Source organism: Taeniopygia guttata, chromosome 34 (assembly GCF_048771995.1).
Source record: "Taeniopygia guttata chromosome 34, bTaeGut7.mat, whole genome shotgun sequence".
NCBI classification, from domain to species: domain Eukaryota; kingdom Metazoa; phylum Chordata; class Aves; order Passeriformes; family Estrildidae; genus Taeniopygia; species Taeniopygia guttata.
Window position 1 is genome coordinate 4,020,108 of NC_133059.1, and position 27,857 is coordinate 4,047,964.

General features: G+C 66.8%; 4 protein-coding genes across 5 annotated transcripts; 2 read left to right on the forward strand and 2 right to left on the reverse strand.

The window, feature by feature from the left end:
• Positions 1–191: 191 nt before the first annotated feature.
• MED29 (mediator complex subunit 29) lies at positions 192–3,578 on the reverse strand. The gene is made up of 4 exons (XM_030262578.4): positions 3,357–3,578; positions 1,403–1,461; positions 972–1,056; positions 192–534 (listed from the first exon to the last, which is right to left on the reverse strand). Exons 1-4 carry the CDS (start codon positions 3,576–3,578, stop codon positions 301–303), a joined length of 600 nt encoding a protein of 199 aa, XP_030118438.3. The 3' UTR covers positions 192–300.
• Positions 3,572–9,714, forward strand: PAF1 (PAF1 homolog, Paf1/RNA polymerase II complex component). Its single transcript, XM_041712467.2, has 14 exons — positions 3,572–3,705; positions 3,874–3,903; positions 4,024–4,116; positions 4,887–5,008; positions 5,121–5,187; positions 5,624–5,725; positions 6,176–6,281; positions 6,514–6,582; positions 6,741–6,844; positions 7,413–7,529; positions 7,942–8,070; positions 8,687–8,792; positions 8,877–8,964; positions 9,164–9,714. Exons 1-14 carry the CDS (start codon positions 3,656–3,658, stop codon positions 9,544–9,546), a joined length of 1,566 nt encoding a protein of 521 aa, XP_041568401.2. The 5' UTR covers positions 3,572–3,655; the 3' UTR covers positions 9,547–9,714.
• SAMD4B (sterile alpha motif domain containing 4B) lies at positions 9,634–19,459 on the reverse strand. The gene is made up of 13 exons (XM_041712466.2): positions 19,195–19,459; positions 17,261–17,631; positions 15,402–15,815; positions 14,527–14,787; positions 14,338–14,447; positions 13,919–14,005; positions 13,421–13,640; positions 12,925–13,010; positions 12,719–12,840; positions 12,065–12,254; positions 11,118–11,226; positions 10,619–10,702; positions 9,634–10,316 (listed from the first exon to the last, which is right to left on the reverse strand). Exons 2-13 carry the CDS (start codon positions 17,454–17,456, stop codon positions 10,288–10,290), a joined length of 1,908 nt encoding a protein of 635 aa, XP_041568400.2. The 5' UTR covers positions 17,457–17,631; positions 19,195–19,459; the 3' UTR covers positions 9,634–10,287.
• A 1,943-nt stretch (positions 19,460–21,402) lies between these two features.
• On the forward strand, positions 21,403–27,550 carry LRFN1 (leucine rich repeat and fibronectin type III domain containing 1). 2 transcript variants are annotated; one of them, XM_041712563.2, is made up of 4 exons: positions 21,403–22,033; positions 23,405–23,452; positions 24,115–25,492; positions 26,042–27,550. In XM_041712563.2, the coding sequence occupies exons 3-4, from the start codon at positions 24,129–24,131 to the stop codon at positions 26,604–26,606; spliced, it is 1,929 nt and encodes a 642-aa protein (XP_041568497.2). In that variant the 5' UTR covers positions 21,403–22,033; positions 23,405–23,452; positions 24,115–24,128; the 3' UTR covers positions 26,607–27,550. The 2 variants fall into 2 exon arrangements, with proteins under 2 accessions (XP_041568497.2, XP_041568496.2); XM_041712562.2 differs by lacking the exon at positions 21,403–22,033 and having other exon boundaries at positions 22,133–23,452.
• The last annotated feature ends 307 nt before the right edge of the window (positions 27,551–27,857 follow it).

Sequence of the window (27,857 nt, forward strand, 5' to 3'; positions counted from 1 at the left end):
CCCCCAAACCCCACCAGGACCCCCCCAAACCCCATCAGGGCTGCTCCAAACCCCATCAGGGCTGCTCCAAACCACATCAGATCTGCCCCAAACTCCCTCAAACCCCATCAGGACCCCCCAAACCCCACCAGGACCCCCCAAACACCATCAGGACCCCCCCAAACACCATCAGGACCCCCCCAAACCCCACCAGGACCCCCCAAACACCATCAGAGCTGCTCCAAACCACACCAGATCTGCCCCAACCCCCCCGGATGCCATCAGGACCCCCCCAAACCCCATCAGGACCCCCCAAAGCCGTCAGGGCCCCCCCGGCGGGGGCAGCCTGCCCGTGATCTTGTTGGTGCCCTCCAGCAGGGCGTTGTGGATGTCCTTGGCGCTGGCGATCTGCGCCTTGATCAGGGGCAGGTACTGGGTGTAGGGCAGGCTCTCGCTGCCCCCCGCGCCCCCCTCGCCCTTGGGGGCCGCTGGCACCAGCGCCGGGGCGTGCTTGGCGCTGTCGAAGCTCTGCGAGAGGCACTCGTGGGCCAGGCGCTGCAGAGGCGGATTTGGGCAGATTAGGGGGGATCTGGGGGGGCTCAGAGGGGATTTGGGGGTGTTTGGGGGTGTTCATGGGGGTTTGGGGGTGTTTATGGGGGTCTGGGGGGAATCAGAGGGGATTTGGGGGGCTCCTGATGCCACGTGGGGGATCTGGGGGAGATCTGATGGGGTTTGGGGCGGTTTGGGGGACACGAGAGGGAATTTGGGGGGGTTTGGGGGGCTCAGAGGGGATTTGGGGGACATCAGAGCGGGTTTGGGAGGATGAGAGGGAGTTTTGGGTGAATTTGAAGGGGTTAAGGCATTATATTTAGGAGTTTTGGGGGATTTTGGGGTGATTTTGGGGTCTCTAAATAGGCACAGCTCCAGCTGGTCACACAGGGTGTTTGGGGGAGGTTTTTGGGGTGATTTTGGGGGATTTTGGGGTCTCTCACCAGGCACAGCTCCAGCTGGTCGCACAGGGCGTAGAACTCCTCCAGGCTCTTGTCGAAGCGCTGCAGGGGCCCGTCAGCGCTCTTCCTGTGGGAACTGGTGAGACTGGGAGGGACTGGGACGCACTGGGAGGCACTGGGGGGCACGGGGAGGGACTGGGAAGGACTGGGAGGGCACTGGGGGGCACTGGAAGGGACTGGGAGGGACTGGGAGGGACTGGGGGGCACTGTGAGGGACTGTGAGGGACTGGGAAGGACTGGGAGGGACTGGGAGGGCACTGGGGGCACTGGAAGGGACTGGGAGGGACTGGGAGGGACTGGGAGGGCACTGGGGGGCACTGGAAGGGACTGGGGGGCACCGGCGGGCACTGGGGGGGACTGGGGGGGACTGGGAGGAACTGGGAGGAACTGGGAGGGCACCGGGGGTCACTCACTGCCCATTGTCGATGCTGGAGTTCTGCACCAGATTCTGAGCCGCCACCTTCATCAGAGTCTGTGGGACAGGGGCGGGTCACGGGGGGGTCACAGGGGTCAGAGGTCACCCACAGCGCCTCCAAAACCCCGCCCTTTATCGGCAGCAAACTCCGCCTTTTATCGGCGGCAAACTCCGCCTTTTATCGGCGGCAAACCCCGCCCTTTATCGGCGGCAAACTCCGCCTTTTATCGGCGGCAAACACCGCCTTTTATCGGCGGCAAACACCGCCTTTTATCGGCGGCAAACCCCGCCCTTTATCGGCGGCAAACTCCGCCTTTTATCGGCGGCAAACACCGCCCATTTCCGGTGGCAAACACCGCCCATTTCCGGTGGCAAACTCCGCCCTTTATCGGCGGCAAACTCCGCCTTTTATCGGCGGCAAACACCGCCCATTTCCGGTGGCAAACACCGCCCATTTCCGGTGGCAAACACCGCCCATTTCCGGTGGCAAACCCCGCCTTTTATCGGCGGCAAACACCGCCCTTTATCGGCGGCAAACTCCGCCCTTTATCGGCGGCAAACTCCGCCTTTTATCGTCGGCAAACCCCGCCCTTTATCGGCGGCAAACCCCGCCCTTTATCGGCGGCAAACTCCGCCTTTTATCGGCGGCAAACACCGCCCATTTCCGGTGGCAAACTCCGCCCTTTATCGGCGGCAAACTCCGCCTTTTATCGGCGGCAAACTCCGCCCATTTCCGGTGGCAAACACCGCCCATTTCCGGTGGCAAACCCCGCCTTTTATCGGCGGCAAACTCCGCCTTCTATCGGCGGCAAACACCGCCCATTTCCGGTGGCAAACTCCGCCCTTTATCGGCGGCAAACCCCGCCCTCAATCGGCGGCAAACCCCGCCCTTTATCGGCGGCAAACTCCGCCCTTTATCGGCGGCAAACTCCGCCCTTTATCGGCGGCAAACTCCGCCTTTTATCGGCGGCAAACCCCGCCCTTTATCGGCGGCAAACCCCGCCCTTTATCGGCGGCAAACCCCGCCCTTTATCGGCGGCAAACACCGCCCATTTCCGCCGGCAAACACCGCCCATTTCCGGTGGCAAACTCCGCCCTTTATCGGCGGCAAACTCCGCCCATTTCCGGTGGCAAACACCGCCCATTTCCGGTGGCAAACTCCGCCCTTTATCGGCGGCAAACTCCGCCTTTTATCGGCGGCAAACACCGCCCATTTCCGGTGGCAAACTCCGCCCTTTATCGGCGGCAAACCCCGCCCTTAATCGGCGGCAAACTCCGCCCATTTCCCGCGGCAAACCCCGCCCTTTATCGGCGGCAAACCCCGCCCTTAATCGGCGGCAAACTCCGCCCATTTCCCGCGGCAAACCCCGCCCATTTCCGGTGGCAAACTCCGCCTTTTATCGGCGTCAAACTCCGCCCATTTCCCGCGGCAAACCCCGCCCTTTATCGGCGGCAAACCCCGCCCATTTCCGGTGGCAAACTCCGCCTTTTATCGGCGTCAAACTCCGCCCATTTTCGGTGGCAAACCCCGCCTGTTCCCGGCGGCAAACCCCGCCCATTTCCCCGCGGCAAACCCCGCCCTTTATCGGCGGCAAACCCCGCCTATTTTCCGCGGCAAACCCCGCCTGTTCCCGGCGGCAAACCCCGCCCATTTCCCCGCGGCAAACCCCGCCTTTTATCGGCGGCAAACACCGCCCATTTCCGGCGGCAAACCCCGCCTATTTTCCGCGGCAAACCCCGCCTTTTATCGGCGGCAAACCCCGCCTGTTCCCGGCGGCAAACCCCGCCCATTTCCCGCGGCAAACCCCGCCCTTTATCGGCGGCAAACCCCGCCCATTCCCGGCGGCAAACCCCGCCTATTTTCCGCGGCAAACCCCGCCCGTTTTCTGCGGCAAACTCAGCCTATTTTCCGCGGCAAACCCCGCCCGTTTTCCGCGGCAAACCCCGCCCACCTGCAGGCTCTCTTTCAGCTGCGGCAGCAGCAGCCGGAAGCGCTGCACCGGCTCGAAGTCCTGCGCCTGCGCCGCCGCCGCCTGCGCGGGCAGCGCGGGGCCCTGCGCGGCTCCCGGGGGCGGCCCCGGCCCCGCTCCGGGCCCCGCTCCCGGTCCCGGCCCCGCCGCCGCCGCTGAGGGAGGCCCCGGGCCCGGCCCGGCCGGCGGCGGAGGCGCCGCCATGTTGTGCGGGACTTCCGGCGCGCGGCGGTTGTGACGAGAAAGGGACGCGCCGCGCGGACCGGGAGCAGCCGCCGGCCATGGCGCCCACCATCCAGACGCAGGCGCAGCGCGATGAGCCGGGGCACCGGTAACGGCCGTGACGTCACCACCGTGACGGGGGCGGGGCGGGAGGGGGATCCCCCGTGACGTCACCGCGCGGCGGGGGGCGGAGAAAGCGAAACACGGGGACCCCCCGTGACGTCACGGGAGCATGGGGTACCCCCGTGACGTCATGACGCGCCCCCCCTCCCCGCAGGCCGAGCTCGCACCGGACCCTCCCCGAGAGGTGAGCGGGGGCGGGGAGGGGTCCCGGGCCGGGTTTGGGGTGAAACCCGGCGGGTCCGGGGCTCCCGCGGTCTCGGGCCGGGTTTGGGGTGAAACGCGGCGGTTTCGGGTCCCGCCGCAGGTCCGGGGTCGTTTGCCGGGTCAAGTTCTGCAACGGCCTCCCGGACATCCCCTTCGACCCCAAGTTCATCACCTACCCCTTCGACCAGAGCAGGTCCGGCACCGGGGCACCCACGGGGAGAAATCCCGGGGGGATAACGGGGAAAAATCCCGGGGGGATAACGGGGAGAAATCCCGGGGGGATAACGGGGAAACATCCCGGGGGATAAAGGGGAAAAAACCCGGGGGATCCCGGGTGGGTTTGGGGCTGATTTGGAGACAGGTTTGGGGTGGTTCGGGGCTGATTTTGGGGTGGGTTTGGGGCTGATTTTTGGGTGGTTTTGGGGCTGATTTTTGGGTGGTTTTGGGGCTGATTTTGGGGTGGGTTTGGGGTGGGGTTGGGGCTGATTTTTGGGTGGTTTTGGGGAAGATTTTGGGGTGATTTGGGGCTGATTCGGGGCTGATTTTGGGGCTGATTTTGGGGTGGTTTGGGGCTGATTTTTGGGTGGATTTTGGGTGGGTTTGGGGCTGATTTTGGGGTGGTTTTGGGGCTGATTTCAGGGTGGTTTTGGGCTGAGCTTGGGGCTGATTTTTGGGGTGGTTTTGGGGTGCTTTGCGGCTGATTTTTGGGTGGATTTTGGGGTGGTTTTGGGCTGAGCTTGGGGCTGATTTTTGGGGTGGTTTTGGGGTGCTTTGGGGTTGATTTTGGGGCTGATTTTGGGGTGGTTTGGGGCTGATTTCAGGGTGGTTTTGGGCTGAGTTTGGGGCTGATTTTTGGGGTGGTTTTGGGGTGGTTTTGGGGTGCTTTGGGGCTGATTTTGGGGCTGATTTTGGGGTGGTTTTGGGGTGCTTTGGGGCTGATTTGGGCCCCGGGGCGCTGCCCAGGTTCGTGCAGTACAAGGCCACGTCCCTGGAGAAGCAGCACAAGCACGACCTGCTGACAGAGCCGGACCTGGGCGTCACCATCGACCTCATCAACCCCGACACGTACCGCATCGACCCGGGCGGTGAGCACGGGGCCCCAAAACCGCCCCAAAACTGCCCCAAAAATCTGCCCCAAATCTCTGCCCCCGTTTTGGGGTTTCTGACCCCGTTTTGGGGTCCCCCCCGTTCCCGCAGTGCTGCTGGACTCCGCTGACGAGAAGCTGCTGGAGGAGGAGATCCAGGCCCCCACCAGCTCCAAGAGGTGGGACCCCAAAATGGGGCACCCCAAAACCCAAATGGGGCACCCCAAAACCCAAACGGGGCACCCCAAAACTGCTCAGGGCTGCCCCAGACCCCAAAACCCAAATGGGGCACCCCAAAACCGCCCAGGGGGATTCCCCAAACTGCCTGGGGGAGTTCCCCAGACCCCAAACCCCGTTTTGAGGTGCCCCAAACACCTGGGGAACGTTCTGGGGTAGTTCTGAGGGGGATTTTGGGGTGGGTTTTGGGGGAGATTTTGGGGGTGATTCTGGGGTGACTTAGGGCTGTTCTTTCGGCTGGTTTTGGGCTGGTTTTGGGCTGTTTTTGGTGAATTTTGGGGCCGCAGGTCACAGCAGCACGCCACGGTGGTTTTGGGCTGGTTTTGGGCTGGTTTTGGGGTGGTTTTGGGCTGTTTTTGGTGAATTTTGGGGCCGCAGGTCACAGCAGCACGCCAAGGTGGTGCCCTGGATGCGCAAGACCGAGTACATCTCCACCGAGTTCAACCGCTACGGGGTGAGCAACGAGAAACCCGAGGTCAAGTGAGTGCTCCGGGGATTTTGGGGGATTTTGGGGGGTTCTGGGGGGGTTCTGGGCTTTTGGGGGCTTTTGGGGGGGTTCTGGGGTTTTTGGGGGGGGTTTGAGGGAGGGTTTTGGGTTTTTGGAGTGGGTTTGGGGTTTGGGGATGGCCACAGAGAGGAGCTGGGGGTGATGGGGTTTGGGGTGCTTTTGTGGCTGGGTTTTGGGTGATTTTAGAGAGCATTTTGGGGAGATTTTGGGGTGATTTAGGGATGTGTTTTGGGGTGGTTTTGGGTGATTTTGGGCAGCGATTCTGGGGTGATTTTGAGGGTGACGTGGAGATTGTTTTGGGGTGATTTTGGGGAGTTTTGAAGGTGATGTGGGGAGCGTTTTGGGGTAATTCTGGGGTGACTTTGGAGAGATTTTGGGGTGACTTTGGGGAGATTTTGGGGTGACTTTGGGGCGTTTGGCAGGATCGGGGTGTCGGTGAAGCAGCAGTTCACTGAGGAGGAGATCTACAAGGACAGGGACAGTCAGATCGCGGCCATCGAGAAAACGTTTGAGGACGCTCAGAAACCGGTCAGGGTTTGGGGATTTTGGGGCATTTTGGGAGGGGGGTTTTGGGTTTGTTTGGGGCCTGATTTTTTGGGAGGTTTGGGGGTAATTTTGGGGTTTTTTTGGGCGGTTTGGGGCTCATTTTAGGGGTTATTTGGGGGGGGATACAGGTGTTTGTTGTGGGGCGACTTTGGGGGGTTTTGGGTGGTTTTGGGGTGAGTTTGGGCATGATTTGGGCGTCTCGGTCCCTGAGCAGATCACGCAGCACTACAGCAAACCCCGGGTGACCCCCCTGGAGGTGATGCCCGTGTTCCCCGACTTCAAGGTGGGTTTGGGGGCCCCCAGCCCCTCGTACACCCCCTAAACTCCAAATTCCTCCCCCAAAATCCACTATTCCCCCCAAAATTCGATATTCCCCCCCTTAAACTCCAAACCTCCCCCCAAAAATCCAATATTGCTCCTCCAAAATCCGCTCTTCCCCAGATGTGGATCAACCCCTGTGCCCAAGTGATTTTCGACTCGGACCCGGCCCCCAAGGACACCTCGGGGGCGGCGGCGCTGGAGATGATGTCCCAGGCCATGATCAGGTGAGGCCACCCCAAATTCCTCGTGGGCACCCCAAAAATTCCTCCCCAGGGAGCCCAGAATTCACCTGGGGAACCCAAATTCACCCCCAGGGATCCCAAAATTCCTCATGGGCACCCCAAAATTCTGACCTGGGACCCCAAAATCTCCCCCTGGGGACCCCAAATCCCCCCCTGGACACCCCAAATTCCCCCCTGGGACCCCCAAAGTCCCCTCTGGACACCCCAAACTGCTCCCTGGGACCCCCAAACTCCCCCTGGGGACCCCAATTCCCACTCAGGACATCCCAAACTCCCCCCTGGACACCCCAAAGCGCTCCCTGGGACCCCCAAACTCCCCCCTGGACACCCCAAACCACCCCCTGGGACCCCCAAACTCCCCCTGGACACCCCAAACTCCCCCCTGGACACCCCAATATCCCCCTGGGACCCCCAAAATCCCCCCTGGGACCCCCAAACTCCCCCCTGGACACCCCAAACTCCCCCCTGGACACCCCAAACCGCTCCCTGGGACCCCCAAACCCCCCCTGGGACCCCCAAACCCCCCCACCCCACTGACCTCGCTCCGCAGGGGGATGATGGACGAGGAGGGGAACCAGTTCGTGGCCTATTTCCTGCCCGTGGAGGAGACGCTGCGCAAGCGCAAGCGGGACCAGGAGGAGGACGTGGATTACGCCCCCGAGGACGTGTAAGGAGGACCCCAAAACCTCCCCCAAAATCCTGGGGCGGGTCCCCAGGACGTGAGGGGGAATGATAAAAAAAAAGTTAAAATAAATCGGGGGGGGTTTAAGGCTCCATTGGGGTTGTGGAGTCTGCTGGGAAAGGAAGAAGGTGCAAAGAATCCCAGGGAAATTTGGGGAGGAAATGGGAATTTGGGGGGAATTTGGGACTGGGGGGAATTTGGGACTGGGGGGGCGTCCCTGGGATTGGGGGTTCCACGGGGGGGGCCTTGGGGGCAGTTCTGGGGTCCCAAATCCCCGCAGAGAACGAGCCCGAGGCTCCCAAAGCTCCGGGAGGTTTTGGGGCAGAACTCCGGGATTTGGGGGGTTTTCGGGGGGTCCCGCGGCCCCTCCCCGACCCCCCCCCGCGGCCCCCCCCAGGTACGACTACAAGATCGCCCGGGAGTACAACTGGAACGTGAAGAACAAGGCCAGCAAAGGCTACGAGGAGAATTATTTCTTCATCTTCCGCGAGGGCGATGGCGTCTACTACAACGAGCTGGAGACACGGTGGGGCTGCTGGGGGGCACTGGGGGATACTGGGAGGGAACTGGGAGGGAACTGGGGGGCACTGGGGGATACTGGGAGGGGCTTGGGGGGCACTGGGGGATACTGGGGGCACTGAGAGGGAACTGGGGGGCACTGGGGGATACTGGGAGGGGCTTGGGGGGCACTGGGGGATACTGGGGGCACTGAGAGGGAACTGGGGGGCACTGGGGGATACTGGGAGGGGCTTGGGGGGCACTGGGGGCACTGGGAGGGAACTGGGGGGCACTGGGAGGGAACTGGGGGATACTGGGAGGGGCTTGGGGGGCATTGGGAGGTACTGGGAGGGACTGGGGGGACAGTGGGAGGACATTGGGGGGCACTGGGGGACATTGGGGGGACACTGGGGGACACTGGGAGGGACTGGGGAGAACTGGGGGATACTGGGGGGACACTGGGGGGGAGCACTGGGAGCTGCAAGTTGCTGTTGGGGCACTGGGAGATGTCCTGCTCAGTACTGGGGGCACTGGTTGGGCCTTCAGAGGGTCCTGAGGATGCCCTGAGGGTCTGGGGGGTTCCCGAGGGTCTGGGGGGGTTTTGGGGGGTCCTTTTGGGGGTCCCTGACCCCCCCCCACCCTAGGGTGCGGCTGAGCAAGCGGCGGGCGCGCGCCGGGGTCCAGTCGGGCACCAACGCCGTGCTGGTGGTGAAGCACCGCGACATGAACGAGAAGGAGCTGGAGGCGCAGGTGGGATTTGGGGAGGGGTCCCGACCCCCGGGAGCCCCCGGGAACCCCCCCGGGACCCCCCCGTGAGCCCCCTCCCCCCTACAGGAGGCCCGGCGGGCGCAGCTGGAGAACCACGAGCCCGAGGAGGAGGAGGAGGAGGAGATGGAGGCCGAGAAGGAAACGCCGGGATCAGGTTCGGGGACCCAAATGCACCAGAATCCCACCCAAAATCCACCCGTTTCCCACCCTAAACCCCCTCCCCAAATCCCCATTTCCCACCCAACTCCCCCTCCCCAAATCCCCGTTTCCCACTCAAATCCCCTCCCCAAACCCCCCCACCCCCCGCGGCCTGGGGGTCTCACCCCACTGAGGACCCCCAACCCCCCGAGCAGACGAGGAGCAGGAGAAGGGCAGCGAGAGTGAGGAGGACGAGGCCGAAGGCTCCGGCTCGGGCTCGGAGCGCGGGGGGGGCTCGGCCCGCAGCGAGGATGAGGAGGAGGAGGAGGAGGAGGAGGCCGAAGGAGCCCGGGGGGGCCGCCGGGGGGGCAGCGACGCCGCTCGGGCCGCCCGGGACCAGGAGGAGATTTTCGGCAGCGACAACGACGAGGATGAGGAGGAGGAGGAGGAGGAAGAGGAGGAGGAGGAGGAGGAGGAAGGCAGCGAGGGGGGGGGGCCGGCGCCCCGCAGCCCCCAGCTCAGCCCCAGCGAGGAGGAGGAGGAGGAGGAAGAGGAGGAGGAAAGCGCCAGCGAAGGCTCCGAGTCCTCCAGCGAGTGAGGAGGGGGTGACCCCCTCCCCCCCACTCCCCAAAACCCCACCCCACCACCATGGCCCCGTTTTGGGGGAAAAAAGCAGCGTCTCGGGGCGGTTTTTGTGTTTAATAAGGTCAATGGTTACCAGCCATATCATAACAAAAGGATTCATAATAAAATGTATCTAAAATAACGATTTTTGTCTTTCTATTTGGGGGCCGCAGCGCTACAAAGGGGGGGGGGGAAGGGGCAGTACCGAGGGGGGGGAGGGGTCCCCCCACCCCGGGGGAGGGGGAGGGGGTGGGGCGGTGTTGTACCTAAATTTGGGGTGGGTGTCCCCCCCCCTCCCCCACCCCGCGGGGGCCAGGACAGAAATAATTAATTAATAATAATATAATAACAATAAAGAGCCAAAAAATAAAAAGGGAAAAAAAAAACCAAAAAAAACCAACGAAAAAGAGGAAATAAAATCCGCAAATCCCCCAAATCCTGGGATTTTTAAAAACGGAGGAAACGAACCCCTCCCACCGCTCCCCCCCCCCCCAAAAAAAGCCCCCCTGTAGTGTCATGGCCCCCCCACCCCACGAGGTCATCGGCTGGGGGGGCCCCTCCCTCACCGGGGACCCCCAAAACCCCCAGATCGGTGGGGGGGGGGTCTGCCCCTCCCCCCGGTGTTTTGGGGACCCCCGGGGGGGTTGGAGGCAGGAAGGGGGAGGGGGGGGTTAAGGAGGTGCCCCCCCAGTTTGGGGAGGGGGCGGCGGCGCCATCAGATGGTGGAGGTTTTGTCTGTGCCGTCTGTGGGGGGGGGAAAAATGGGGGGTCAGGGGGGTCCCCAAAACCCCCTGAGCTCCCCCCGAGTCCCCATGTCCCCTGTACCCCCCACTGTCCCCCCATGTCCCCGTGTCCCCCCATGTCCCCCCCGTGTCCCCCCATGTCCCCATGTCCCCTGTACCCCCCACTGTCCCCCCTTGTCCCCATGCCCCACCGTGTCCCCCCATGTCCCCCCATGTCCCCATATGTCCCCTGTACCCCCCCCGTGTCCCCCCGTGTCCCCCCATGTCCCCCCGTGTCCCCCCGTGTCCCCCCGTGTCCCGCACCCCCCAGCGCGTGCTCGGTCATGCTCAGGCACAGCGACTCCAGCGTGGGGTTGATCTCCAGGTCCGTCCCGGGGGGGGGACACTCTGTGGGGAGGGGGACACCAAAAAAAAGGGTCAGGGGGGCAGCCCCAGAAACTACCCCCCCACCCCAAAACGCCCCCCGCCTCCCCACCCACTTTGGGGTCTCTCTCCCCATTGTCGGGGGCCCTCTCCCCGTTTCCCCCTCCCCATTTTTGGGGTGCTCCCCCCTCCCCAGTCCACCCCCACCCCACAGAACCCATCCCAGGAGCTTTTCCCCCATTTTTGTGCCCCCCCGTCCCCCATTTCTGCCCCCCGCCCCCCATTTTTGGGCCTTGCCCCCACATTTCAGGCCTCCCTCTGCCCATTTTTAGGCCCCCGCCCCCCATTTCTGCCCCCCCACCCCATTTCTGCCCCTCTACCCCTCATCTTTGGGACCCCCACCCCATTTCTGCCCCCCCTGCCCCATTTCTGCCCCTACCCTGGGGGAAGGCAAGCAGGGCCGAGCTGTGCACGGGCAGCGAGTGCGTTCTCTGCACGGCCCCGCGGCTCCCGGGGGACCCCCCCGGGCCCCCCCCGAACCAAAGGCTCTGGGGGGGCAGCCGGGGGGTCACCGGGGGCACAACACCCCCAGGCTGGGGGGAGACCCCCCAAAAAAGGTCTCCAGGGGGAGAGGGAGATCCCCCCTCCTCTCCCCAACCGGAGTAAAAACGAGCAGGGTCAGGGAGATGTGCCCCCTCCCCAGGATAACTCCAAAATCGCCCCCCAAATCCTCCCCAAAATCCCCCCCAAATCGTCCCCAAAGCAGCCCCAAAATCCCTCCCAAATCCTCCTCAAAGCTTCCCAAAAATCCCCCCCAAAACCTCACCTCCTTCCCAAAATCCTCCCCAAAATCCTCCCCAAAATCCCCCCCAAATCCTCCCCAAAATCCCCCCAAATCCTCCCCAAAATCCCCCCCAAATCCTCCTCCAAATCCTCCTCAAAGCTGCCCCAAAATCCCCCCCAAAGCCTCACCTCCTCCCCAAAATCCTCCTCAAAATCCCCCCCAAATCCTCCCCAAAATCCTCCTCAAAATCCACCCTCAAATCCTCCCCAAAATCCCCCCAAAAGCAGCCCCAAAATCCCCCCAAATCCTCCCCAAAATCCCCCCCCAAATCTTCCCCAAAATCCTCCCCCAAAGCAGCCCCAAAATCCCCCCCAAATCCTCCCCAAAGCAGCCCCAAAATCCCCCCCAAAACCTCACCTCCTCCCCAAAATCGTCCCCCAAATCCTCCCCCAAATCATCCTCAAAATTCCCCCCCAAATCCCCATCTCCCCCCCAAAATCCCTCCAAATCCCCGTTTCCCCCCAAAATCCCCCTCTCACTCCTAATCCTCCCCCCAGACCCCCCAAAATCCCCGTTTCCCCCCCAAATCCCCCCGGACCCACCTGCCGTCCCTGCGTGCCCAAGGGGGGGGCTCCGAGGGGGGGTCTGGGGGCCCCCCCGGGGGGTCCCAGCAGCCCCAGGCGGGCGGGGGGGGGCAGGGCCCGGGGGGGCAGGGCGAAGGGGCGGCCCCCCCCCCGCCGCCCCCCCCCCACAGATCCAGCTATGGGGAGAGAGTTGGAGCCGAAGGCCCAGCTGGGGGGGGAGAGGGGAAACGGGGGGGTCAGGGGGGGGCTGAGACCCCCAAAACCTCCCCCAGAACAAAAACCGTCCCCCAAAACTGGGGAAAAAGGGAAAATGGGAATTGGGGGGGGGGGGAACCCTTTGACCCCCCCCCCCAAAATTGATGCGGGAGGAAAAAACAGCTGGAGAGAAGAGAAACCCCAAAACTGCCCTAAATTTCACCGCCCGAAGCCCCCCCCAGACTGAAAATTGTGCACAACCCATGGGGGGGGGGGGGGGGAAGGAGGCAGACCACCCCCCTAAAATTGGGATGGGATGGGGGGGGATTGAGCATTTTGGGAGGAGGGGTGGGACCCCAACAGCCCCCAGACCCCGCACGGGGTGGAAATGGGGTTTGGGGGGGGGTCTCCAGCAGCACGGGAGGGGGTGCAGCAGCACGGGAGGGGGTGCAGCAGCACGGGACCCCCCCCAGGTACCTTTTGGGGGGCCGGTATCCGGGGGGGCCGTCCAGGGGCCCCTTCTTGGGGAAGGCGCGGAGCAGCTTCAGCACCTGCTGCTTCCAGGACTGGAGCCGCTTCTTCTGGGTCTCCGTGAACGCCTGGGGGGGCCCGGGGGGGTCAGGGGGGGTCCCCGGGGTTTGGGGGGGACACGGAGACCCTCCAGGACCCCCACCCGAGGGTACCTCGTGGCTCAGGCACTTCTCGAGCAGCTGGAGGTAACTGGTGATGTTCTCCTCATCCGGCCGCGACACCAGGAGCTGGGTGCACACTGCGGGGGGGTCAGGGGGCCAAAACCCCCCCAAACCTCCCAAAAACCCACCCCCAAATCCCTGAGATACACCCCCAGGAGCTGGGTGCACACTGTGAGGGGGTCAGGGGGCCAAAACCCCCCCCAAAACCACCCAAAACGTCCCCAAATCCCTGGGACACCCCCAGGAGCTGCAGGGAGGGGACAGGGGGCCCTAAACCCCCACCAAACCCCCCAAAATCCCCCTCAGACCCCACCCCAAAACCCCCAGGAGCTGTGGGGGGGAGCAGGGGTCCCCAAACCCCCACCCCAAACCCAAAACTGCCCTGGGACACCCCCAAATCCCTCCCCAACTCCCCCCCAGAACCCTGAACCCCTTGGAGCCCCCTCCCCAAGCCCCCCCAGACCCACCCCCCGTTTTCAGGGCTCACCCTTGCCCATGACGCGCGTGAACTGCCCCGGGATGTCCCCGTCGGGCACCGGGGCCGCGGGGGGCTCGGCCTCGGGGGCCGGGGGGGCCGCGAAGGCCTCGGGGGGGGCCCCGTCGGGGGGCCCGGGGGGCGGGGGGGGCCGGAAGGCCTTGATGGGGGTGGCCAGGATCTGCTGCAGCTCCTGCAGCGCCGTCCACAGGTTGCCCCCCTCGAGGATGTCCTGGTTTGGGGGGACATGGGGGGGGACGTCAGGGGCACGTGGGGACATCGGGAACTGTCCCCCCCCGCAGACCTGGGGACATCAGGGACTCCCCCGGACCATAACTGGGGACACTGGGAACACTGGGAACCAGCCCAGGGGACACCAGGAACTCACCCAGCGCCAACCCTGGGGTCAACGGGGGGGGGTCTGGGGACATCAGGGACCCCTTCCAGGAGCCCTGGGGACCCCCAGTGCTCTCCCAGTCCCTCCCAGTCCCTCCCAGTGCCCCCAGTGACCTTCTCCAGCGCCCTGAGGACGCTCTGCCGCTCCCGCAGCTTTTGGATGCTCAGGGCGATCTTGTGCCGGGCGCCCTTGGTGACGTTCTGTGGGGGGACAGGGGTGTCACACACCTCTACGGGGGTGTCACACACCTGTGGCAGGTGTCACACACCTTTTGGGGGGTGTCACACACCTTTTTGGGGGTGTCACACACCTTTTGGGGGGTGTCACACACCTTTTGGGGGGTGTCACACACCTTTTGGGGGGTGTCACACACCTTTTGGGGGGTGTCCCGCACCTCTGGGGAACACTGGGGACACGCCCTGGGAAGATCAGGGGTGCTGCCACCCCCTCCCCACCAGCCCCGGTGACACTGGGGACACCGTGAGCCCCTCTAGGGACCCCCCCAGTCCCTCCCAGTCCCTCCCAGTCCCACCTGGGACTCCAGGTGGTGCTCGGTCAGCGTCATCATCTCCTCGTAGCTCATCTGCGCGAACAGCGCCGCGTACTTGTGCAGCCGCAGGCTCTTCAGCCACGAGGGGACATCTGGGGGGTGGGAAGGGGCTGTGTGAGGTGACAGCCGCCCCCCAAACCCCCCAAACCCCCCCCGGAGCCCCCCACCCACCCTTCATGCCGCTGCCGTCCTCCTGGAAGGAGTTGCGCCCTCCGGGCTCCTCGGTGTGCTCGCTGCCCGACGAGGCCACGCTGCTCTGGGGGGACAGCGGCGCGTGCTCCCCGAAGGCCGCCGCGGGGCCCCGTGGGGCCGTGGGGGGCTCCTCGGGACCCCCCGGCCCTGCCCAGTCGCCGCCCGGGCCGGGCTGGGCGCTGCCGGGCGCCAGGGCCAGCGAGCGCTTCAGGGGGCTGGGGTGCAGCTGGCACGGCAGGGCTGGGGGGCACGGGGACGGCGTCGGGGTGGGGGGCACAGCACAGCGCTTCTTGTGCCCCCACCGCAGCCCCCAGCCCCTTTTCCCAGTGCCCCCGTGCCCTGCAGGGTTCCTCTGGCCCCCAGCCCCTTCCCCTCATGTGACACTGTCCCCCCTTCCCAGCCCCTTCCCCTCCTTCCTCCTCCCTTTGCTCGTTTTGCCCCCATTTCTCCCCATTCTCCCAGTTTGTGCTACTGGTTCTTCTCTGTTTTCCCACATTGTCCCAGTTTCTCCTCTGTTTTCCCCCGTTTTTCCCTATTTCCCAATTCTCCTCCCGTTTCCCCCGTTCTCTCCCCATTTCTCCTCCCGTTTGCCCCATTCTTCCCCCATTTCCCCCGCTCTCCCCATTTCTCCTCCTGTTTCCTCTCACTTTTCCCCATTTCCCATTTCTCCTCCTGTTTCCCCCGTTTTCCCCCACATTTCTCCTCTTGTCTCCTCTCACTTTTCCCCCATTCCGCCCCGCTCTCCCCATTTCTCCTCCCATTTCCCCCCATTTTTCCCCATTTCCCTCATTTTCCCCCGCTCTCCCCATTTCCCCCCCATTCCCCCCCATTTTCCCCCCCATTCCCCCCGGTACCTGCGCTGCCCTGGAACGGGGGGTGCCCGTTCTCCCGCGGGGCCGTGCCCGTGGGGTGCTGCTCCGCCCAGGCCGCCCCGCCGGGCTCGGGGGGCTCGGGGGGCCACTCGTGGGCGGGGGGCCGGCGCTGTGGGGCCGGGGGCGGCGCCAGGCGCTCCTCCAGGTGTCCGAGCCACAGGGCGAGCGCGCTGCGGTCGTCGGCCGTGGTGGCGGGGTGGATGAGGGCGTAGGACAGCAGCTGCCGCGACTCCTCCACGCAGCGGTTGCTCTCGATGGCGTCGGCCAACACCTTCTGCAGCCGCTTCATGTACTCGGCCTTGGCCGCCGCGTTGCCCGGCTGCAGCAGCGGCAGGTGGGCCAGCAGCAGGGCCACGGCCGCCTCGGCCGGCTCCTGCGGCCACTGCGAGATGGCCGCTGCGGACAGGGACACGCAGGGGTCAGTGGGGACACACACAGGGGTCAGTGGGGACACACAGGGGTCAGCAGGGACACACACAGGGGTCAGTGGGGACACACAGGGGTCAGCGGGGACACACACGGGGTCAGTGGGGACACACACGGGGTCAGCAGGGACACACAGGGGTCAGCAGGGACACACAGGGGTCAGCAGGGACACAGATGGGGTCAGCAGGGACACACAGGGGTCAGCAGGGACACACACGGGGTCAGCAGGGACACACAGGGGTCAGCGGGGACACACAGGGGTCAGCGGGGACACACAGGGGTCAGCAGGGACACACAGGGGTCAGCGGGGACACACACAGGGTCAGCAGGGACACACACAGGGTCAGCGGGGACACAGATGGGGTCAGCAGGGACACACAGGGGTCAGCAGGGACACACACGGGGTCAGCAGGGACACACAGGGGTCAGCGGGGACACACAGGGGTCAGCGGGGACACACAGGGGTCAGCAGGGACACACACGGGGTCAGCAGGGACACACGGGGGTCAGCAGGGACACACGGGGGTCAGCAGGGACACACACGGGGTCAGCAAGGACACACAGGGGTCAGCGGGGACACACAGGGGTCAGCGGGGACACACAGGGGTCAGTGGGGACACAGATGGGGTCAGCATGGACACACACGGGGTCAGCAGGGACACACACAGGGTCAGCAGGGACACACACAGGGTCAGCAGGGACACACAGGGGTCAGCGGGGACACACAGGGGTCAGCGGGGACACACAGGGGTCAGCGGGGACACACGGGGGTCAGCAGGGACACACACAGGGTCAGCGGGGACACAGATGGGGTCAGCAGGGACACACAGGGGTCAGCAGGGACACACGGGGGTCAGCAGGGACACACACGGGGTCAGCGGGGACACAGATGGGGTCAGCAGGGACACACAGGGGTCAGCGGGGACACACACGGGGTCAGCAGGGACACACAGGGGTCAGCGGGGACACACAGGGGTCAGCGGGGACACACAGGGGTCAGCAGGGACACACAGGGGTCAGCAGGGACACACGGGGGTCAGCAGGGACACACGGGGGTCAGCAGGGACACACACGGGGTCAGCAGGGACACACAGGGGGTCACAGCAGGGCCACCGCCACCTCGGCCGGCTCCTGTGGCCACTGGAGACAGGGGACACGAGGGCCAGCAGGGACAGCGGGGCCACCCCAGCTCCGAGATGGGCACAGGGGACACAGAGCCACCCCTGAGCCTCCAGAGTTCAGCCCTGGCAGGACAGCAGGACCCCCAGATCCCCCCAGATCCCCCCATATCCCTGTGCAGCGTCCCCAGAACGCGTGCGGGACCCCGGTAACGCCCTGCGCACCCCCCAAAGTCCCTCAAAACCCCCCAAAGTCCCTGGAAACGCCCCAAAGTGACGCCCCGGGCAGGCGCTCACCGGCGCTGTTGGCCTCGGCCTCGAGCAGGTGGATGTCGGGGCAGTCGGCCAGCGAGTGCTCGAGGCAGAGCTGCAGGAAGCGCGCCTGGGTGCGGCTGACGCGCTTCAGCAGCGCCAGCAGCGCCACGGTCTGCTCGCACTCGCTCCAGCCGCGGAACCAGCCCGCCACGATGCCCACCTGGTCCCGGAACATCATGGCTGGGCTGGGGGGCTCCGGGGGGCTCCGGGGGGGAGGGAGGGAGGGGAGGCGGCCCTGCCCCCCCCTCAGGTGGCGGGGGGCCCCCCCCGGGCCGGGCAGCACATGGGGGGTGCGGGCAGGGGGTACCAAGGGGCCCCCCCGGGCTGGGAGCTGCGGGAGGGTCCGGAGGGTCCTGTGGAGAGAGGGCAGTGGGTCAGGGGTGGGGACACCCCAAAATGGGGACACCTCTGGGCTGGGACACCCCTGGGTGGGGACAGCCCTGAGTGGGGACACCCCAAAATGGGGACACCCCTGGGCTGGGAGCTACGGGAGGGTCCGGAGGGTCCTGTGGAGAGAGGGCAGGGGGTCAGGGGTGGGGACACCCCAAAATGGGGACAGCCCTGAGTGGGGACACCCCAAAATGGGGACACCCCTGAGTGGGGACACCCCTGAGTGGGGACACCCCAAAATGGGGACACCCCAAAATGGGGACACCCCAAAATGGGGACACCCCCGGGCTGGGAGCGTGGGAGAGGGTCCAGAGGGTCCTGCGGAGAGAGGGGGCAGGGGTCAGGGGTGGGGACATCGTGAGGGGACACCCCTGAGTGGGGACACCCCCGGGATGGGACACCCCTGAGTGGGGACACCCCAAAATGGGGACACCCCTGGGCTGGGACACCCCAAAATGGGGACACCCCTGGGCTGGGAGCGTGGGAGAGGGTCCGGAGGGTCCTGTGGAGAGAGGGCAGTGGGTCAGGGGTGGGGACACCCCAAAATGGGGACAGCCCTGAGTGGGGACACCCCAAAATGGGGACACCCCTGAGTGGGGACACCCCCGAGAAGGGACACCTGAGAGACCAGAGATGGGACACCGAAGTGGGGACGACATCGGGAGGGGACATCCGAATGGAGACACCCCTGAGAAGGGACACCCAAGAGGGGACACCGGAATGGGGACACCCCCGGGATGGGACACCGGGGAGGGGACACCCCCGAGAGGAGATACCCGAGAGGGGACATCGGAACGGGGACAGCCGTGAGGGGACACCGGAGTAGGGACACCCGGGACGGGACACCCCTCTCAGCCACACCGGACAGGCGGGGGACACACACAGCCGCTCTCCGGGGGGGACGGGGATCCCCGAAAGGCACCGGGGACCCCCCGAGAGAGGCCTCACGCCCCTCCCCCGAGCACCCTCCGCGGGCTCAGGGACCCTCCCGTACCGGGGACCCTCCCGTACCGGGGGACAAGAGACCCCCACAGCCAACCGGGACCCAACCGGCGCCCACCCGGTGACCGGGACCCCCCCAAGGAGGCCTCACCGCCCTCCCATGACCATCAGGGACCCTCCCGTACCGGGGGACAACAAGAGACCCCCAGAGGGAACCGGGACCCAACCGGGACCCACCGGGGCCCCTCCCGGTGACCGGGACCCCCGAAACCCACCGGGGCCGGACCCCCGCTCCCACCCGCAGCGATCCCGGGTTCCAGCACCCCGCACGGCCGCAGCGGCTGCGCGGTGTCCCCGCCCCGGGCCCGGGGCTCCGCCGCCGCCGCCGCCGCTGTCCCGTCCGCGCGGGGCGGGGGGCGCAGGGGGAGCGCAGGCCGGGCGGGCCCGGGGCCGGCCGCGGGGGCTCGGCGAGCCCCGGGGAGCCCGCGGGGGGCGGTCCCGGCGGTCCCGGCGGTCCCGGTGGTCCCGGGCAGCCCCCGCGGGGTCCCGGCGGCTCCCGGGGGTCGCGGCCGCCCCTCACTCACCGCCGCCGCCGCGCAACGTCAGCGCGTACCGCACGCACCCAGCGTCCTGCGTCACCGCGCCGCCGCCGGCCGGCCAATCACAGAGCGGAGCGCCGCGGGGAGAAACCGCGCGGCCCCGCCCTCCGCGAGGGGCGGCCAATGGGAGAGCCCCGCGCAGGCGCGCGCGGAGGAGGCGGGGTCAGGGGGTGAGCGCGGGGTTGGACACGCCCCTCGGCGGCTGACCACGCCCCCTCCTCCTCCGCGGAACTGTCAATCACGGAGGACACGCCCCCTCCTGCCTTTGGCCACGCCCCCGCCGCCTCGCGCTGTCCCCCAGTGCCCCCCCAGTATCCCCCCAGTGTCCCCCAGTATCCCCCAGTATTCCCCCAGTATCCCCCCAGTGCCCCCCAGTGCCCCCCCAGTATCCCCCCAGTGTCCCCCAGTATCCCCCCAGTGCCCCCCAGTGTCCCCCCAGTATCCCCCCAGTGCCCCCCCAGTGCCCCCCCAGTGTCCCCCCAGTATCCCCCAGTGCCCCCCAGTGTCCCCCAGTGTCCCCCCAGTGCCCCCCAGTGCCCCCCAGTGTCCCCCAGTGTCCCCCAGTATCCCCCCAGTGTCCCCCAGTGCCCCCCAGTGCCGCCCCAGTATCCCCCCAGTGTCCCCCAGTGCCCCCCAGTGCCCGCCAGTGTCCCCCAGTATCCCCCCAGTGTCCCCCAGTGCCCCCCAGTGCCCCCCCAGTATCCCCCAGTGTCCCCCAGTATCCCCCAGTGCCCCCCAGTGTCCCCCAGTATCCCCCAGTATCCCCCCAGTGTCCCCCAGTATCCCCCCAGTGCCCCCCAGTGCCCCCCCAGTATCCCCCCAGTGTCCCCCAGTATCCCCCCAGTGTCCCCCCAGTATCCCCCCAGTGCCCCCCCAGTGCCCCCCCAGTGTCCCCCCAGTATCCCCCAGTGCCCCCCAGTGTCCCCCAGTGTCCCCCCAGTGCCCCCCAGTGCCCCCCAGTGTCCCCCAGTGTCCCCCAGTATCCCCCCAGTGTCCCCCAGTGCCCCCCAGTGCCGCCCCAGTATCCCCCAGTGTCCCCCAGTGCCCCCCAGTGCCCGCCAGTGTCCCCCAGTATCCCCCCAGTGTCCCCCAGTGCCCCCCAGTGCCCCCCCAGTATCCCCCAGTGTCCCCCAGTATCCCCCAGTGCCCCCCAGTGCCCCCCCAGTATCCCCCAGTGCCCCCCAGTGCCCCCCAGTGCCCCCCAGTGCCCCCCAGTGCCCCCCAGTGTCCCCCAGTATCCCCCCAGTGCCCCCCAGTGCCCCCCAGTGTCCCCCAGTGTCCCCCAGTGTCCCCCCCACTATCCCCCAGTATCCCCCAGTGTCCCCCAGTGCCCCCCAGTGTCCCCCAGTGTCCCCCAGTGCCCCCCCCACTATCCCCCAGTATCCCCCAGTGTCCCCCAGTGCCCCCCCAGTATCCCCCAGTATCCCCCAGTATCTCCCAGTGTCCCCAGTGCTCCTGGCCCCGTGTCTCCCAGTGCTCCCAGTGTCCCCCAGTGCACCTCAGTGTCCCTGGTGTCCGTGTGTCTGTCCCTGTGTCCCTGGGTCCATTCGTGTCTGCGTGTGTGTCCCTCTGTCTGTCTGTCTCTCCGTGTGTCCATCCCCGTGTCCATCTCTGTGTCCGTGTGTCCATCCCCATGTCCGTGTGTCCAGCCCCATGTCCATGTGTCCATCTCTGTGTCCGTGTGTCCATCTCTGTGTCCGTGTGTCCATCCCCGTGTCCATGTGTCCATCTCTGTGTCCATGTGTCCAGCCCCATGTCCCTCTGTCAGTGTGTCCATCCCCGTGTCCATCCCTGTGTCCATGTGTCCCTCCCTGTGTCCTTGTGGCCATCCCCGTGTCCATCTCCATGTCCCTGTGTCCGTGTGTCCATCTCCAGGTCCCTGTGTCCGTGTGTCCATCCCCGTGTCCGTGTGTCCAGCCCCATGTCCATGTGTCCATCTCTGTGTCCGTGTGTCCATCCCCGTGTCCGTGTGTCCATCCCCATGTTCCCCTGTCAGTGTGTCCATCCCTGTGTCCATGCGTCCATCCCCTCCGTGTGTCTGTCTGTCTGTCCACGCGTCCATCCCCTCTGTGTGTCCATCCCCGTGTCCGTCCGTCCGTCCGTCCGTCTGTCCGTGTGTCCATCCCCGTGTCCGTCCGTCTGTCCGTGTGTCCATCCCCGTGTCCCCGTGTCCATCCCCGTGTCCGTCCGTCTGTCCGCGCTCCCGCCGTGGCCCCGCCCCGCCCGGCCCCGCCCCGGCCCCGCCCGGCCCCGCCCCGCCGGTTCTGCGGCTCCGAGCGGCGGCCGCGGCCTCACCGGGGCCTCTCCGGGGCGGCGGGTCCGGGGCTGCTCCGGGCCCCCCGCACCCCGAGCCCGGCGGCCGCTCCCGGGGCCGTCCTGCGCCTGGATCCATCCCGGATCCATCCCCGGCTGCATCCCGGATCCATCCCCGAATCCCGGATCCGCCCCGGATCCATTCCCGGCTCCATCCCCGCATCCCGGCTCCATCCCGGATCCACCCCGGCTCCATCCCCGCATCCCGGCTCCATCCCGGATCCCGCTCCCTCCATCCCGGCCCCCATCCCCGCATCCCGGTGTCCCCCCCGCCGCCATCCCGGTCCCCTCTCCCCTCCCCCGGTCCCATCCCGGTGATTCCCGACATCCCCCCCCACCCCCACCACCCCTCCCCATCCCGGTGAAGCCGGGCCCGGTGCCCCCCGCCCCAATTCCCGTTCCCCCCCCCCTTTCCCGGTGCCCCCCCGATGCCCCCGCGGTAGGGCAAGGCCCGAGCCCCCCCCCCCCCCCGGAGCAGCGATGGGAGCGTCGGTGGGCTGAGCCCCCCCAGGTACCGCCGGGGGGCCGGGAGGGACTGGGAGGCACTGGGGCTGGGTTGAGCTGCACTGGGCCATACTGGGATGTACTGGGGCTGGATTGGGCTGCACTGGGCCATACTGGGATGTACTGGGGCTGGGTTGGCCTGCATTGGGCCATACTGGGATGTACTGGGGCTGGATTGGCCTGCACTGGGCCATACTGGGAAGCACTGGGATATACTGGGCTGTACTGCTCTGTACTGGGATATATTGGGCTGTACTGGGCTGTACTAGGCTGTACTGGGATGTATTGGGTTATACCGGGCCATGCTGGGCCGTACTGGGCTGTGCTGGGCTGTACTGGGATATACTGGGCTGTACTGGGCTGGGCAGTGTCTGTAATGGTCTGTATGGGGATGTACTGGTTTGCACTGGGCTGTGCTTCATTGTACTGGCCTGTACTGGGCCATACTGGGCTATACTGGGCTGTGCTGGGCCATGCTGAAATGTACTGGGTTGTACTGGGCTGTACTGGGCCATACTGGGATGTACTGGGTTATACTGGGCTGTGCTGTCCTGTACTGGGTTATACTGGGCTGTATTGGGCCATACTGGGATGTACTGGGTTGTACTGGGCTGTACTGGGCCATACTGGGATGTACTGGGCTATACTGGGCTGTGCTGTCCTGTACTGGGTTATACTGGTCTGTACTAGCCCGTACTGGGCTGTACTGGCCCGTACTGGGCTGTGATAGGCCATACTGGGATGTCCTGTTCTGTACTGGTCCATACTGGGCTGTGCTGGGATGTACTGGGCTGTACTGGGCTGTGCTGGGCCATGCTGGGATGTTCTGATCTTTACTGGGTGATGCTGTACCGTACTGGTCTGTACTGGGCTGTGCTCTTCTGTACTGGTCCATACTGGGCCATACTGGGATGTACTGGGATGTGCTGGGCCGCATTAACCTGGAATGGACACTGGGGGTGTGTGCAGGGGATGCTGGGCTGAACTGGGCCGAACTGGGCTGAACTGGGCTGAACTGGGCCAGACTGGGTGAACTGGGCCAGACTGGGTTGAACTGGGCTGGATTTGGCCTTACTGGGGTGTGTGGGGCTGTACTGGGCTGAACTGGGCTGTGTGCTGCTCAACTGGTCTGTACTGGCCCATACTGGTGGATGTGAATCTGTACTGGTCCGTACTGGTTTGTACTGGTCTGTACTGGTCCCTATTGGTGGGTGTAAATCTGTACTGGTCTGTATTGGTTCATACTGGTCCGCACTGGTCCCTGTTGATGGGTGTGAACCTGTACTGGTCCGTACTGGTTTGTATTGGTCCCTGTTGATGGGTGTGAACCTATACTGGTCTGTACTGGTTTGTACTGGCCTGTCCCCTGTCACCACAGGCCCCACGGCAACGCCTGGACAGGACCAGGATGGAGCCCTGAGAGGAGGTAATGGGAGCACTGGGAGCACTGGGAGCACTGGGAACACTGGGAACACTGGGCTCTCACTGGGATCTCACTGGGAACACTGGGATCTCACTGGGATCTACTGGGATCTCATTGGGATCTCATTTGGATCTCCCTGGGAGCACCGGGATCTCCCTGGGATCTCACCGGGATCTCACCGGGATCTCCCTGGGATCTCACCGGGATCTCACCGGGATCTCACTGGGATCTCACTGGGATCTCACTGGGATCTCACTGGGAGCTCACCGGGATCTCACTGGGATCTCACTGGGATCTCACTGGGATCTCACTGGGATCTCACCGGGATCTCACCGGGAGCTCACCGGGATCTCACCGGGAGCTCACCGGGATCTCACTGGGATCTCACTGGGATCTCACCGGGATCTCACTGGGATCTCACTGGGATCTCACTGGGAGCTCGCCGGGATCTCACTGGGATCTCACTGGGAGCTCACCGGGATCTCACCGGGATCTCACTGGGAGCTCACCGGGATCTCACTGGGAGCTCACCGGGATCTCACCGGGATCTCACCGGGATCTCACTGGGATCTCACTGGAATTTAGCAGTGTGCTGTGGGATCTTGTGGCCGGGATTGGCCGTGACCCCGCCGTGACCCCGCTGTGACCCCTGGGTTCCCCCGCAGGCGCGGCCGCGGGGATGGCGAAGCTGCTGGTGCCGCTGGTGGTGCTGGGGGCCGTGTCCGGGGCGGGGGTCCCGGTGTCGCCGCCGTCGCCGCGGTGCCCCCCGCGCTGCCTGTGCCCCGCGGCCGCGCCCAGCCCCACGCTGCTGTGCGCCCGCACCGGGCTGCTGGCCGTGCCGCCCAGCCTGGACCGCGGCGCCGTGGAGCTGCGCCTGGCCGACAACTTCATCGGCGCCGTGGGCCGCGCCGACTTCGCCAACATGAGCAGCCTGGTGCACCTGACGCTGTCGCGGAACGGGCTGCGCCGCCTGGCCCCCGGCGCCTTCGCCGACCTGCGCGCCCTGCGAGCGCTGCACCTGGACGGCAACCGGCTGCCGGCGCTGAGCGGGCCGCAGCTGCGCGGGCTGGCCAGCCTGCGCCACCTCATCCTGGCCAACAACCAGCTGGCCGCCATCGACGCCGCCGCCTTCGCCGCCTTCGCCGCCACCGTGGAGGACCTGGACCTGTCGCACAACAACCTGCCGGCCCTGCCCTGGGACGCCGTGGCCGCCATGGGCAGCCTGGCCACGCTGACCCTGGACCACAACCTGCTGGAGCGGGTGCCGGCCGGCGCCGTGGCGCGGCTGCCGCGCCTGGCCCGGCTGGACCTGACGGCCAACCGGCTGCGGGCGCTGCCGCCGGTGCCGGGGCCGCCGGGGCCGGCGCTGGCGGCCGGGGGGAACCCGTTGCACTGCAACTGCGAATTGCTGTGGCTGCGCCGCGTGGCTCAGCCGGGCCGCCTGGAGACCTGCGCCACGCCGGCGCCGCTGGCCGGGCGGCTGCTGGGCGCCGTGCCCGAGGAGGAGCTGACCTGCCGGGCCCCCGCCGTCACCGCCGCGGCCGCGCACCCGCCCGCGGTCACCGAGGGGCAGCCGCTGCGCCTGGGCTGCGCCGCCGTCGGGGACCCGCCGCCCGCGCTGCACTGGCTGGGCCCCGACGGGCGCGTGGTGCAGAACGGCTCCCGGCGCTCGGTGGGCGCCGACGGCTCCCTGGAGCTCCGCGTGGCCACCCTGAGGGACCACGGCGGCTTCACCTGCGTGGCCGCCAACGCCGCGGGCGAGGCGGCCGCGCGCGTCGATGTCGTGGTGGTGCCGCTGCCGGTGCCGCGGGGACGGGACGGGGACGGGGAGGCCGCGGCCGCGGAGCCGGGGCCGGGACCCTCGGATATGGCCCAAGCGGGCGGCAATGACACCTGGGGGGGGCCCGGGGAGCGGCGGGTGGTGGCGGCGGAGGTGACGGGGTCCTCGGCGCGCATCCGGTGGCTGCCGCAGCGCCACGTGCCCGGCGTGCGCATGGTGCAGATCCAGTACAACAGCTCGGCCGACGATGCCCTGGTCTACAGGTGGGCGCCCGGGGGTCTGGGGCGGGTCTAGGGGCGGCTCCAGTGGGTTTTGGGGACGCCCGTGGTGCTCCAGGGTGCTCTGGGGGGAGCTCTGCTGGGTTTTGAGGGTCCCTGTGGGTCTCCAGAGGGGTCTGGGAAGGGTCTTGGGTGTCCCGGGGGAAGCTCAAGGGGGTTTGGGGCATTGGTGGGGAGCTTGGGGGGCTTCAAGTGGATTTTGGGTGGTCTTGAGGGCTCCGGGGGGGGGGGGGATCTGTGTGTCCCGGAGGATTGTGGGGGAGGATGTTCGGGTGGGTATTGGGGGGGTCCCGGGGGGCTCTGAGGGGATGTCAAGGAAATTTTTTATCTCTGGGGGGCTTCAGGGGTTCCCCGGTGAGGTCCTAGGGGCACTCAGGGGCGTCCCGGGGGTCTCTGGGGTGTGTTCGAGGTGTTTGGGGGGATCCCGGCACTCTCTGGCACGTCTTCGAGGGGTCCTGGACGGGTTTTCGGCTTCCTGCGGGGGGGGTGCGGGGGGTCTCGCTCCTCCCCCGACTCCCCTCGCCCCCTCCCCAGGTTGTTGCCCCCCTCCAGCCGCACCTTCGTGCTGCGGGACCTGGCCCCGGGCCGCCAGTACGAGCTCTGCGTGTCCGCGCTCCGCGTGGTCGGGGACCCCCCCGCCGCCCCCCGCCCGCTCGGCTGCGTCTCCTTCGCCACGGCCGCCGCTCCGCCGGGCTGCGCCGCGCCGCCGCGGCCCCACTTCTTGGGGGGCACCGTCATCATCGTCATCGGCGCCGCCATCGCCGCCTCCGTGCTCGTCTTCATCCTCATCCTCACGGCGCGCTGGAAGGCGGCGGCGGGGGCGCGGCGCCCCCCGCCCGCCCTCACCAGCGTCTGCTCCCAAACCAACGGCGGCCCCCGGCCCGCCGAGACCCCCGAGCTGCCCCCGCTGCCCCCTCTGCCCCCGGTGGCGGCCGGGGGGGCGCGGGGGTTGTTCCCCAGCCACAGCTACCCCCGGCGGGCGCGGCCGCGGCGCCACGGGTCCCTGCCGCGGCTGGACGCGCCCGAGGGGAGCCCCCTGGGACCCCCCCTGCGCCCCTCCTTCGGCAGCACCCACTGGATGCTGGAGAGCACCGTGTGAGGGGGGGCACGGGGGGAGTTCCCCCCCCCCGGCGCCCTCTCGGGACCCCTCTTCGGCAGCACCCACTGGAGCCCCCCCGGGATCTTCCTGGGTGGGGGGCGGCGGTGGGACCCCCCCGAGGTGGTTGCGGGGGCGCGGGGGGGGTCCAGGGAGCGCCAAAGCGCGCCCGGGTGGCCCCCCCGGACCCACTTGGGCTCCCCCGTGGGTGCCACCAGGTGCCACCGGGAACCCGCCAGGTGAACCCCCCGCCCCGCCCTGGGGGCACCTGTATGCAAACCTTTCCCCCCAAAATCCCGCGTAGGGACCCCGACATACTCGGGCGCCGTCGCACGCGTGGGGACCGTGACAGGGGCGCCCCCGCGACGGGGGGGGGGGCCGGATACGGAAAGCTGTGGCTCCCCCCGCGCGTGTGCCCCCCACCTCGCCCCTCGAGATGCGCACTTGGGACTTGTGTGTGCGCCCCAAAATTTGTGTGCCCCCCCCCCACCCCCGCCCCACGCGCGTGCCCGGCCCGCCCCCCCCGCGGTGCCTTCGGCCGGGCCGGGGGGGTCCCGCGCACGCCCCCGACATCTCTGCACAGATGACACGAGACCCGCAGCCCCCTCCCCCCAAAAAACCCCCCCCACGTGGGGGAGGGTGGGGGGCAAAAGGGGGACCCCCCCGGATGCCTGGGGACCCCCCCGTGTGTCCCTCCCGTGGCCTCTGCCCCCCCCCAAACTCGACCCGGGGGTTCCTATCTGGCTGGTCTGGATAACCCTGGGGGGGCGCCCCCAGCCCCCCCATTTCCCTCCCAGCCCCATTCCCCCCCTCCCCCAAATTCCTCAGCTCCTCCCCATCTCCCCCCCCCAAAACGCCGCCCCCCCCACCAGCCGCCCCCCTCGGGCCCCCGCAGTGTTTAACACGAGTTTTTACATTAAAAACCTGTGGCCCCCCCGGGGCAGAAACGCGAGTGTGAATGGGGGGGGTGGGAGCTCGGAGGGGCCGGGGGGGGGGTCAGGCTCACTTTGGGGCTGGGCTCTTACTGGGGGGATCCCCTCTGTCTTTTGCGGGGGGTTCCTGCCCGGGACAGGGGGTTTTATTTCCTGGGGGGCGTCCCAGCCCAGAACGAGCCCCCCCAGGCTCTCCCACCCCCAACATCCCACAATGTGGGCGGGTCGGGGCTATGCTAATGAGGCAACAATCCCCGCCCCCCTGTGGTTGACATGGTGACCGTCTCAGCGAGGCAAGGGCGGGATCATGAATATGCAATCA

Bases quoted from the DNA above. Each gene is read 5' to 3' on its own strand.
- MED29 (XM_030262578.4), bottom strand. From the start codon at position 3,578: ATGGCGGCGCCTCCGCCGCCGGCCGGGCCGGGCCCGGGGCCTCCCTCA. The intron at 1,057-1,402 runs GTGAGTGACCCC...CAGTTCCCACAG, and splicing joins TCCAGCATCGACAATGGGCA to GAAGAGCGCTGACGGGCCCC. The intron at 535-971 runs GTGAGAGACCCC...CCGCCTCTGCAG, and splicing joins ACCAGCTGGAGCTGTGCCTG to CGCCTGGCCCACGAGTGCCT.
- PAF1 (XM_041712467.2), top strand. From the start codon at position 3,656: ATGGCGCCCACCATCCAGACGCAGGCGCAGCGCGATGAGCCGGGGCAC. The intron at 3,706-3,873 runs GTAACGGCCGTG...CCCTCCCCGCAG, and splicing joins CGCGATGAGCCGGGGCACCG to GCCGAGCTCGCACCGGACCC. The intron at 8,793-8,876 runs GTGGGATTTGGG...TCCCCCCTACAG, and splicing joins AGAAGGAGCTGGAGGCGCAG to GAGGCCCGGCGGGCGCAGCT.
- SAMD4B (XM_041712466.2), bottom strand. From the start codon at position 17,456: ATGATGTTCCGGGACCAGGTGGGCATCGTGGCGGGCTGGTTCCGCGGC. The intron at 14,788-15,401 runs GTACCGGGGGGA...CGTGCCCCCCAG, and splicing joins CCCGTTCCAGGGCAGCGCAG to CCCTGCCGTGCCAGCTGCAC. The intron at 10,703-11,117 runs GTAGGGGCAGAA...CCCTCCCCACAG, and splicing joins CCTGCTTGCCTTCCCCCAGG to AGTGTCCCCCCCCCGGGACG.
- LRFN1 (XM_041712562.2), top strand. From the start codon at position 23,344: ATGGGTGTGAACCTATACTGGTCTGTACTGGTTTGTACTGGCCTGTCC. The intron at 23,453-24,114 runs GTAATGGGAGCA...GTTCCCCCGCAG, and splicing joins GGATGGAGCCCTGAGAGGAG to GCGCGGCCGCGGGGATGGCG. The intron at 25,493-26,041 runs GTGGGCGCCCGG...CCCCCTCCCCAG, and splicing joins GACGATGCCCTGGTCTACAG to GTTGTTGCCCCCCTCCAGCC.